This window comes from Oncorhynchus kisutch, linkage group LG30 (genome assembly GCF_002021735.2).
Source record: "Oncorhynchus kisutch isolate 150728-3 linkage group LG30, Okis_V2, whole genome shotgun sequence".
Lineage (NCBI taxonomy): Eukaryota > Metazoa > Chordata > Actinopteri > Salmoniformes > Salmonidae > Oncorhynchus > Oncorhynchus kisutch.
In genome coordinates this window covers 31635578-31648552 of record NC_034203.2, presented here as the reverse complement: position 1 = coordinate 31648552, position 12975 = coordinate 31635578, and the positions used below count along the sequence as shown (strand labels likewise).

Here is a 12975-nt window from a genome sequence, read left to right as displayed (position 1 = left end):
AGGGAGTGTCATGCCCAGGCCATAGAGAGGCTTTTATTCTCTATTTTGGTTAGGCCAGGGTGTGACTAGGGTGGGCATTCTAGTTTCATTATTTCTATGTTTTCTATTTCTTTGTTTTTGGCCAAGTATGGTTCCCAGTTAGAGGCAGCTGTCTATCGTTGTCTCTGATTGGGAATCATACTTAGGCAGCCTTTTTCCCACCTGTGTTTGGTGGGTAGTTGTTTTCTGTGTAGTTTATTGCACCTTACAGAATTGTTTCGGGATTTTCCACTTTGTTATTTAGTTCAAGGGTTTTGGTTAATAAAGAATCATGAACACTTCCCACGCGGCCATGACTATACCTACAATAGAATAGGGATATCCACAGATGTATGTTTACCAAAAAATATTTTGGTAAACCCACTTATTTTCACTCTGTTTTCCGTCTGCAGTTTACAACATTCAAGTAAAACATATACAAGAGGATGAGAACACCCTGATCAAATATAAAGTGGAGATTCAAAAGGCCTATAAACTTGGTAAATACTACCGTTTTTCCCAAAATCATTATTTGTGTTGCCTCGAGAGAATAAAAAAGTAAAGAGAGAGTGATAGAGGAATCATGTAATGGATATTGCTTATGCTGTCTTACAGGGAATGATTTAAAAGTGGATGTTAAAACGGAGAGAGATTTCTATGCCCACCGCATGTGCCAGACGTCTCTTGGTTTGAAGAAGGATAAATTGTATTTATTCATAGGCAACCCAAAAGACATAATACTGGGTGATGATGGCAGGTTAGGATCATAATTAATCTGTTTGATTTGTTTCTTACATTACATGCCACAGTTCATTTTTAATTAATGATTTGTTTGATTAAACCATTTCTGTTGTTTTTAAGTTATTCTTATGTCCTGTCGGGAAACACATGGCTGGAAGAATTTGAATCTGGGGGAGAACAGGCGACTTTCCTGAATAAGCTTGAGACGTCTGGCTGCAGCACTTGAACACAGTGGTCCAGTTTGCTGGTTCATCCCACATCTGTGCATGTAGATGACCCACACAGTTAAATTAACTAACTTTGAGACATGATGTTTATCCTATATTGCAAAATAAATGAAAATTAAACTGAAATATGCTATGAATTTTATGAATAATGACTAAATGATGTATACATTTAACGTAGAACAATAACTAACAGAATTCTACGCTGTCACTGTATGCTTGTATGACATTTATTAGAATCATAAATCTAAATCTGATGTGTGTAGTTCTAGTCAGAATTAGAACTAGGACTTTTTGTGTCCTTTTTAGTATGTAAGCAGGGTGCAAGTGTGAAACAAATGATAAGAGGAGCTATCGACAGACAAGTTGTACTACTGTGTTCCTTACAGGACATTCTTTCCCCACCCAGGGAGGGGAGAGATCTTGGGCTTATAGTAGATTGTATAACAGGTGGCAGACAATGTATGAGTAGGAGAAGACTTATGAACTATATTGTCATTGTTTCTGAGAGGAGGAGGGACATTTATGACGAACTGTGAGGTATATAGACCAATGTACAGGAAATGATAGGCAGAGCTCTCGTAAATAAACCTGCTGACTATGGTAGACTGTTTCATTTTAATAAGAACCTGACAAATTCTTAGCAACAGACAGAGTATGTTAATTGAAGTTCAGTTTATGAACATTGAGAACAAAATTCTCATTACAATTGGTCCTTCGAGAGCCGGAACCCAATACCTGTCCCTGCTGTCCAAAGGTACCACGCCGAAATACCGCGCACGGGCGGGTCATTGACCCGTAAATTAAAGACCTATCCCCTGACATTGGGGTTCCATTACAGGTCGGCAGAGACGGTGACGGGATCCAACCTACATTGCTTTTTCCCAGTCTATAAGACAGGTCAGTAAATCTTTATTTACGAATTTGGGGGGAGTGATTTAATGTATCTGTGATTTGATGTGCTAAACGGCTTAGAATTAATCAATAATGGGTGCTTAATTATTCTAAACAGATTCACTAGGTTTCTACTTTGTAGTTTAACCAAAATCGATAGTAAGGAAGGCAGGTCCGAAAAGACCTGAGGTAACGTGCACTACCACAAATAGAAATAACGGAAGGAAGCGATATTAAATAAGTGTTGTTAGATAGGGCGGTCGTTTTGTACAAATAGGAGAACTTGTGGTTAATTGGCCATACACCCAATTCAAAAGACATACCTAAATAAAGTCCCAATACCTAAATAGTCTATCTGTATATGGGAAGTAGTCTGAGACTATGAAAAGTAGTGATAGATATATTAAAACAGGTGTGGATATAAACTAGGCTTGGTGAGAAAGGAAGGTAATTCTATGCGAACAGGATAACTTAACCTATTCAATACTAAAATAAAGTCCAAAAAAGGAGGAGAGGGAAGCCTAATATAGCAGAGTGAGATACGAGATATTAACATTAAAAGTCCTATGACACAACAGATAGTTGTACAGGTGAGACCTAATGTCCGATCGACAGTCAACTCTATAGATAAAGTTTCCAGAAAGGAGAAACACACATCAAACATCACATACACATAGGTTAAAAAGATACACAACTATAGTAATTGGATAACGGTAAACAGCACATACAAAGAAATACATACACCTAGATTGTGAGCATAAGCATAGTAACTGCAAGGTTTACTAACAATGGGTAGTAAATCCTCAAAGGAGGTTCCGGAATTAACAGGAGATGAGCGGTATATGCAACGAAAGGATTAAATAAACGTCTATTTCAGTTTAAAGTGGAGGAAGAAGTATGAATTTGACGGACATTTAAATAAAGAAAAACTTGAATCAATTATTAAATAAATATATAGGGATTGTGAGGACAAGGTAGAGAAGCAAGGACAGAAGGGCTCGACACCACTCGTATGTGGTTAGCCGAGGCAAGGAAGAGCGCAGAGAGAGAAAGGAAAAAGGAAGTAAAAAAGCAGGAAGATGTAAGTTGCCAGCAACAGAGAGCAATAACTCCCACAGCTCCTTTGGACGTCCCTCATAAGGATCAATTATATCCCACCAGGCATGGAGAGAGAATCCTGATGGTGAAACAGTGTGGGTGCTGAGACAGCAGCCAGTGCTTCCCGTCCCACCAGCCCCATACGGGGAACCCCCTGGGGCCGAGGGAGGGGTAGAGCAAGAGGAGGAAAGGATAGGGCTAGCTGCCCTAGGGAAAGTCAGGAAAGATTTAACCTAACTAGGACAGGATTTAGCAAATTTATTGAGAAAAGTGGGTGGAGACAGTCAAAAGAAAGGTGTAGATAGTCAAGGGAAACAGCAGGTCGTGGGTTAAATACCGGGCTGTCTGAATCCCGGAAAAGAAGGCAAGCGTAGAGAAAGGGTGAGAGAATGTTACAAGATAAGGGGACATACAGAGAACGAGAGAGCGAGAGTAAGGAGAATCCTCGCTGGGGAAAGCTTGGACCTTTAAATTAGGGCCTCTTCTGGGAATTGTCTCGGTGCTGTTGTTTGTGACAACAGACAATTATAATAATAGGGTTGTTTGCGGGGAGGCTCCGTCATTCCAATAGTGATGTTGGTTGAGGGGTGGAACTCTTGCCTACAACGCGAGAGACTCGGGTTCCTATCTCAGCCTAGGCACCGATAGACTAAAATTCATTCGGATTATAATTCAAATATGGATATGTTTTGCCGGGAGAGATACGGTTGTTAGGGTTTGTTAAAGATATAAACTGAACGTTTAGGTTAAATTGAAAGACTCATCCATTCTAAATAATTGCGAGTCGATCTCAATGGAATACGTTGTCTTGCCTAAATGGTCCGCTGGAATAACGTATTGGGAATGGAGTCGTATTTAAAATGCTGAATCATAGAAGAGACATAGTTAACTAAATCTAATGAATTGTAAATAATAACGGAGAGATAATTACGATAGAGTTGTGCCCATTGAAATGTTTTTATTCTTATGGATTGACTGACATACGTTATCAATTTAAATTTTGGAGTAGAGAAAGTTGGAAAGTTCGATTTTACTCTTACGATAGAATTAAAGCAGAACTCAGTTTGAGTAGGGGGTATATTTCTGCCTAGAGGCAGGAATAAGAGAGTTGGTTGCAGTGTTGCCTACTAATTTTCAGGGTAAATTGCTGGAGGCAGGTTGATTTATTGCTAAATGACGTTGTGATATCATTGCGTGATAACGTGAAACTGAGTCATTACGTAGAATACACAATAGCGTTACTCAAAATGATTTGACAGTTGTTCAGGTACAGACTCCCACTCTTTGCTGTACTTCTGGCAGTACAATTTTGATTGAGAGATGTTGATTGATGTTGTAAGTTCTGTTCAAGATCAAACATTTGCGACCAACTATATTTATTGGGTTTGGCTTGTCGAACCCGTACTACTGCTGCTGCAGTCAGCCAACAATGATTTGTAATTTGCTGAAATTGCTGCTGCCTGGGCACGGGCTGAGCGCCTGCTGCTGACGTCACTCATAAGGCACTTTTGCAGCTAGGCAATGATGTTGTGACTGAGGGTGTGATAGAGAAAATTGTTTGTGTCATTTAGAAGGAAAATGCGTGCATTATAGCTTTGAGTCACTTTTCAAAAGTTCCAAATACATTTTTTAAAGTAGCTAAATTTGTCAGGGTAGTCTGAAAAGATGCTAAAACTAGCAACAAAATTGCTAGGTGGGCATCACTGGTTGGTGGCGCTCACAAGGCTATATTTGGCTGTAAGAGAGGGAGGTCTGAATAGTTGAATCGTAAAGGTTTTGTGATAGTTCCCGGTTATTGATTTTTGGTTTGATTGTTTAGGTAACACCAGTGCAATTGAACAGGAAGTTAAGGTATACTAACATTACAATCTGTTTCCATTACATGGAACCATGACAGGTCCGCAAAGTGGATTGCATGTTGAGTTAATTTTATTTTAAAGGTACGGTGCATGTTAATCACAGTTGTGGGTGTCTAATGGCAGGATATTCCTATTAATTAATTAGCATTTTGGGAGACTGTTTTGCAGACAGACTGAATGGGATTTAATGTTACAAAGCAAGCTTGGAGCACACGTTCAATTAAGCATAATGAACCATTGAGGAAATTTAAAACTAATGATTGGAGGGAGTACAATGGAATTAGAATGATGACAAAGTGTTTTTTCTGGGAAAAGGAGGCTTCATTGTCTCTCTCTTTGGAAATGTTTTCTGGGGCTGTAATCTTGAAGGGAGCGATTCAGATTAGAGGCATGTTTCTACCAAATTGAAAAGGCCGGGAAATGTAATGTTTTGTTTCATTTTAGCCTTTGGACTTGAGGAGATTTCTTGTTTCCTAAAGGGAATGTACTGGGAACCTGGGATACAACATGTAGAAAATGTTTGATGGTTTTTCTTCAATTTGTCTAATATAGTATGGAACACGACTGTAGAAGGGTGGTATAACCTTTGACCTCTATCATGGCTTTCTCTTGTGGTCTGATCAGCCTCATGGGAAGGCCATTTGGATAATGAATTTAAGGTAATTTGTGATACTGATTTTAAGGTAAATTGAGTAATTGATAATTATGAATGAGTTTATAGATCTTTGACATAGAACTGGCATAGCCTTGGATTAATGGCAGATTTATGTTAAGTATTTAGAACCTAATCCAGGCCAACAGGACAGGGATATATGACATCTGTGGTGATTCAGGATTATTGATAGGTTGATAAAGGTTATCTCGATCCTATGTAATTACTTTAGAGATTGCCAACATAGACATGTTTATTTTTCTAAAATCCATGAGTTCAGATAATGCCAAACAGTGAGACACTTAGTTAATATTTGGAAACAACCCATATTTGATACTGACTGTTATGAGAAAGAGCGAAAGACAGATAGGAGGAAGGGCAGACAGAGGAGCCCTCCCCGCACTGCTGAGACCTTGAAGGTTTGAAAGTAGAGAGGAGAAGGTGGAGACGGGGGCCAGGAAATGAGCAAGATAGGAGTGACACAGAATGGGTAGATAACAGTTACTGTTTGGAGACAAAAGGGGAATGAAAGCTTAGTTGGTTTCAGGAACTATGGTGTTAAACACAGAAATATTGCCCAGAAATTATTTGGCACAGCAGGCCAAAATAGTAGCATTAACTAGTGCCTGTGAAATAAGAAAGGAGGGAAAGGTTACTGTTTACATAGACAAACACTTACATATATCTAAGACCATACAGAGCAGCACAGATAACTCTTAAAGTAGATAAGGCACTTGACAGAGAATGGTTACATGATGGCCATGACGGAACGCCTCGGGGAGAATTGGACATAAAGAGAATGAAAGGGGCGCTCCTACATGATAATGTTAGACATAAGGATAATTTACTAATCTTGCTTAAGTCATTGTTTAGAAATGCGGCAATAGTGATACAGGGGTGGAGCCATGTATCAAAGGGGGGATAGGATAAGACACTTGGGGCCTATTGGATAATAAACTAATTTTAAAAAATGTTGTAATAGATAAGCTAAAATATTAGGTCAATATATTATCTCTAGAGTTGGGTTACTAGGATCTATTTCTTTAAATAATGGATGACATTCTAGCTAATCAGATAGAACAAATGAGAAGACTGTTTGTTAACCAAACCTGTATGTCCAAGATTTTATGCTCTACAGGTGAATTACAGGAGAAGTTGATTCACTCAATCCAGTCCCTGAGGAGAATAGACGGGAAACAGCCCTGTTGGGAGGGGCCATACCAAGTATTCCTAGTGACAGCCTTCGCGGTGAGAATAGCTGAAAGAGCTACCTGGGGCATATCACACATTGCAGGAGGGTAAGACACACAGACACTGTCTAAGAATCACAGAGTTAGGAGAAGAACCGAAACCAATGGGGTTCGGGGGTTACCTCTCTAACGAAGATTCCCTAACCCCGTCCTATCCTCCCTGTGTGCGTTCATAGAAGTGAAAGTATGGGCTGGCCTCTAGCTGAGGATATGTTCTCCGGGAAAGGGAAGGGGCTTTACAGGAGTGCTGATTAGTCTGAGCTGTCTTATTGTGGGAGCAATATTCCTAAATACACCATGACCCATCCCGAGAATGCAGAAGGTGGTAACTTGACCCATAGTTTGGACGATGAGGATTTTGTATTAACCAAGCATAAGAGATCACTTGATCTGGATTAACAGGAAGTGAGTGTGGAGATTGGGAAGGATGTCTCAGTGGAGTTCTATTTAGACCAGATGGGGTCTCTGACTCCTTGGCAGTCTAGGACGATGAGCCATTATGGAAGATATCTGTGCAGGTCCCCATGTAGTTCATGGAAGCAGGTCATAGCCCAGAGAGAGAGAGAGGGGTATAGGAATCCGCTTACCCAGTATGGAAGGAGGTGGAGTATAGTGAAGGTGAGGGTTTTTGACTGCAATCCGGAGCGAGAGAAGTATTGCATAAAGGTACGAATTACCATTAAGAACGTAAAGAAGGAGGATCTAGGGTTATGGTATGTTGGGTTTGATCAGGTTTCGGTTGATACCCTAGTGCCATTCTGGGAAGAAGAGGTTAGGGCAGGTGATAGCTCTATGGTCAGACAGAATTCAAGCAGTGCCCCTGACAAAACAGATACTGACAGCAGAGTCGTCCAGAGCCAAGGGCCGGTGCGGATAGTGCAGACGAGAAATCTTAAGGAAGTGATTGAGGCGGAAACGGATTATGGGGATTCTAACCTATGATTAGAATGGTTTCAGTATACAGCCAGATCAGTAGCGAAATAAGAATGTTATGCCTGCCCACAGCAAAACCTCAGTTGACAACCATTCCCTTTCCATTTGATGGAATTGATGCACCCAGGGGAATGGCCTGTATGGTAAAGCTGTTCATGAGGGCAGGGAAGCCGGACAAATGCAGTTGCATTGATCTGCATTATCTGTATCCCCATGTGCCCATTACATCCAGACTTCCCCCTTTCACAGTTACAGGAGGACATTATTATTGTATGGCTCGCTACATAACACTCATGGGAAAGACGTAGGGGAAGTGAGTACATGCAATAAGACAGAGAATGTTACAACTGATGAGACTGTGAGAGATCTGACAGGCTGGTTGAGCTCTGGGGATTTCAGTAAGATAAAGAGGCCAAGGGCTGACATCTGATGGTTGTGTGGGGGAATGCACCCTCATCCAACACCATGACATAATGTTGGCAAGATGGGAAAAAAGAAGCTCTCCATCTGGGTCTTTTGACGATAGAGTATATATTGATAATATTGGGGTCCCATCTGGGGTGCCAGACGAGTTTAAAGCAAGAAATCAGATCTTAGCAGGATTAGAGTCAAGCATTTTCTGGTGGTCCACTCTCAAAAAGAATGTGGATTGGATCAATGATATCTATTATAATCAACAGCGCTTCATCAATTTTACTAGAGATGCAATAGATGGCATGGCAGAATAGAATAGCATTAGATATGTTATTAGCTGAGAAGGGAGGGGTCTGCGTGATATTTGGAACAATGTGCTGTACCTGCATCCCGAATGACACAGCTCCAGACGGATCAGTGACCAAGGCCCTGGCAGAGAACCCTGGGGTAGATAATGCTCTAACAAATTGGTTTGACAGTATGTTTGGAAAATGGAAAAATGTCATGATCGCTGTGTTGTGGGCAACCTTCACCTGTGTGACTGTAAGTTTTGTGCGGATGTTGCGTGAGAGGTCTCATTTCCAGGACTCTGGAGAAATCGATGACGCAACAGATGGTGAGATACGGACCGATTCCAAGCTCTGACCAGTGGAATGATGAATACATGACCCCAGATCTAGTAGATGGACCCGGCTCCTTCACTTAGCCTATGTTACATGAGACCGTTTTAATGTTTAGGTTTCTTCTTGTGTTGATGTTTAGACTGTTTTTTGGTGAAGATTATAATGAAAATCCTGATAAGAAGAGTTATGATTCTGATGTAGGCCTAGAACAGTCATTGTAAATACATATATTGGTCTTTGTGTGGTTGATTTTGGATACAATAGATATTTCTAATAAAAACAGATGTGTGATTGTGTGTATAATATTTAGTCATAGGGTGGATTGTTATGAATTTTATGAATAATGACTAAATGATGTATACATTTAACGTAAAACTATATCTCACAGAAATCTACCCTGTCACTGTATGATTGTATGAAATTGATTAGAATCATAAATCTGATGTGTGTAGTTCTAGTCAGAATTAGAAATAGGACTTTTTGTGCCCTTTTAGTATGCAAGCAGGGTGCAAGTGTGAAACAAATGATAAGAGGACCTATTGACAGACAAGCTGTACTACTGTGTTCCTTACAGGACATTCTTTCTACACCCAGGGAGGGGAGAGACCTTGGGCTTGTAGTAGATTGTATAACAGGTGGCAGACCATGTAGGAGAAGACTTGTGAACTATATTGTCATTGTTTCTGAAAGGAGGAGGGACATTTATGACGAAATGTGAGGTATATAGACCAATGTACAGGAAATTATAAACTGCTGACTATGGTAGACTGGCCTCTGACTGTTTCATTTTAATAAAAACCTTACAAATTCTTAGTAACAGAGTATTTTAATTGAAGTTCAGTTTATGAACATTGAGAACAAGATTCTCATAACAAATATCACATGATTATAACAAACATATGTCCTTGTTTTACTTGATCACAATTTATGACATGGTCAGTAGGCTACAAATTAATTAGCATTTAGAAAAGGAGAAGTCATGTGTCATACACCAGTTAATACATTTGCACTGTGGGCGTCAATCAATATACTGTGTGCAGTTCACAACCTTTTTTCAGAATGTTCAACTGCATGAATGGCGAAAGGGCGGGCCAGCAAGGCAAGTTATTCTGCTTCACGTGCTAGTCAGAACTAGGAAACTGTGTCTAACCTATGTCTGAACCCACTCAGCAATAACTCTGTGGCAATTAAATAAGACAGCGAGAGACTCCCTAGGTTTTCGTTATCTGGAACTGTCTGCTGAATAGTGATAGATAATGGTGAGACTTCAGAAGTGAATCTTGATGTGTTGTGTGTGTCAGGAGTGGGCTAGTGGGTTGGAATAAACTTTTGAACCTGCTTTGTTTTGGTCGAGAGGAGGAGATTCATTCTATAACCAATGAGGTCATATTTTGGATATAAACTGTTGTTCGTGGTTCAATCTGAGCGCGCTCTGAGAATAAATACTATTATCTAATTTTAATAAGACTGGTCCCTGTCTATTTTATGCAAATAAAATCTTACCAATTCTTAGAAACAGACAGAATGATTTTACTTAATGAACACATATAGGAATTATGAAATTCCATTGACAATTGGTCCATTGAGCGGAATTCCAAACCTGCCTCTGTCGTCCGAAGGTAGTACGCCGAAAACCGGCAGGTCTGGACCCATTATTTAAAGACCTGGCGCCTGAATTGAGGTTCAAAGAACAGGTTCAAAGAACAGGCCGGTATATATATATATATATATATATATATATATATATATATATATATATATATATATATATATATATATATATATATATATATATATATATATATATATATATATATATATATATATATATATATATATATATATATATATATATATATATATATATATATATATACCGGCCTGTTAAATGTTATTTTTGATGTTTGATGTTATAAAAATATATATATATATATATATATATATATATATATATATATATATATATATATATATATATATATATATATATATATATATATATATATATATATATATATATATATATATATATATATATATATATATATTTTTATAACATCAAACATCAAAAATAACATTTTTATAACATCAAATCAAAGATAACTTACATCATTGCCCCCAAATTCGAAAATAAAGACTATTTCCCGTCGTCTTGCAGACTGGGAAAAGCAATGTTCATGAGATTCCGTCACCGTCTCTGTCGACCTTAGATATATATATATATATATAGATATAGATATATATATAGATCGACCTTAGATATATATATATATATATCTAAGGTCGACAGAGACGGTGACGGAATCTCATGAACATTGCTTTTCCCAGTCTGCAAGACGACGGGAAATAGTCTTTATTTTCGAATTTGGGGGCAATGATGTAAGTTATCTTTGATTTGATGTTATAAAAATGTTTAGGATGTATCCATAATAGGAGCTTCGCTATTCCAAACAGATGTGGTGGGTTACCTGTATGACCAATATACAAGGGTTTGTGTGTGGCAGGTCCAAAATGATCTGAGGTAAGGTGCGCTACCATAAATAAAATAACTTAATAGATCCGGGCTTTGCTAGCCGTGAGGGTTATTAAGGGTGGGATATAGTAAGTGTTGTTAGATAGGACGGTTGTTTTGTACAAATAGGACCGCCATTCATTCAAAAGACATACCTAAATAAAGTCCTAACCTTTAGTAGGAAATCAGGTGAGGATATAAATGAGGCTTGGTGAGAAGGCAAGGTAATTATATGCGAACGGAATAACTGCACCTATTCAATACTGAAATAAATAATATCCAAAAAAGTAGGAGGGAAACTTAATGTAGCAGAGTGAGATTGGATAAAACAACCCGAGGTTAACTAGGGATGTATGGCCCCTGGGTAATAACTGATAGATGTGCAAGTGAGATCTAATGTCCGATCGATAGCAACGCTATAGATAAAGTTTCCAGGGAAGAGAAACATATAAATCCATACACATAGATTGTAACTAGTTAACGGTAAACAGCACATGCATAGATCATAGAAATATATACACCTAGATTGTGAGAGCGGTAGAAAGTGGGAACACACACATAGAAGGCAAAAAATACATACACATAGATAAGTGATTGATACCATAACAACTAGTAATGGCAAGGATTTATCAAACATGGGTAGTAAATCCTCAAAGGAGGTCCTGGGAGACCAGTGTTTTATGGAACAGACATATAAGAGAAACATAGATTTCTGTCCAAAATGGAGTAAGAAGTATGAATTTGATGGGAGGCTGAATGTTGAAAAACTAGAATTGCTAATAAAACAGATACATAAGGAATGTGGCAATGATGTGAAGAAGCAGAATAAACAGGGGTTGTATTCAGCTAGGGTCTGGCTTTTGGAAGCCAGGAAAAGAGTAGAGGGGGATAAGAAAAGAAAAAACAAAGAGAGCCAAGATACGCTGCCCTCCGCTCCTGCAGCTGAAAAAGTTAGCCAATTGGGCGGGATTGAGAGTAACAAACTATATCCTTCTCTAGTATACCAAGCATACAGAGGTAATCCTGTTGATTAAATAGTGGTGGTGAGAATACGGCTGGAGGAGCTACACGCGCACAACCACCACCCACATATGTGGAGCCTGCTGGAGCCAAAGGAGGGATACTAGAGGTAGAGAAAGTTGAGAAAAGTGGATAGGGTAAGTCAAAAGAAAAAGAGAAAATGTTTCAATTGCAATAATTTAGGACATCTCGCCCGGGAGTGTAAAACTCCCTGCAAACATTGTGACAGGTTAGGACATAATCACGAGATTGTGATTTAACTAAGGGGAAGGTCAGGCACGACAATCGGGAGAAAAAGAGCGAGTCAGAAACAACGAAAGCGAGATTAATGAGAATACTCACTGAGGAAAAGCTTGGGCTTTTAAATTAGGGCTATTTTTGTTGTCTTGGTGCCGGAGTTACGAATACAGATAAATGTAAAGTGGGTTTATTTGCGGAGAGTTTTTAGTTCTTCACGTAGCTTTGGTGGTTCAGTGGAAGAATACTCACCTGCAACACGAGAGACCAGGGTTCGGTTCCCGGTTCGGTTCCCAGTAAATGCTTTGACTAAAATCTGAGTTTTTGATTGTAATTCAACTATTTGTATGTTTTGCCTAGAAAGATATGGTCGCTAGTGTTTGTAGAAGATATAAATTGAACTTTTTTAATAGATTGTTTAGGTTAAAATTGGGAGACTTAAAAAAAAAAGGTTTAGAATAACGAAATGAATTTCGATGCAAGACGGTGTCTGTTGCCTA

The 12975-nt window shown here is 38.8% G+C and overlaps 1 protein-coding gene across 2 annotated transcripts in view; it reads left to right on the top strand.

Annotated features, from left to right (window-relative positions):
* The window catches only part of LOC109874801 (complement C3), a 66753-nt gene extending 65164 nt beyond the window's left edge, over positions 1-1589 (top strand). Inside the window, exons 38-40 of one of the 2 annotated variants that reach the window (XM_020466801.2) lie at positions 432-518; positions 634-775; positions 880-1589. In XM_020466801.2, coding sequence (XP_020322390.1) covers positions 432-518; positions 634-775; positions 880-985 — 335 coding nt within the window. In that variant the 3' untranslated portion in view covers positions 986-1589. The remainder of the gene's footprint in view (positions 1-431; positions 519-633; positions 776-879) is intronic. The other variant, XM_031810646.1, reaches the window with a different exon arrangement.
* The last annotated feature ends 11386 nt before the right edge of the window (positions 1590-12975 follow it).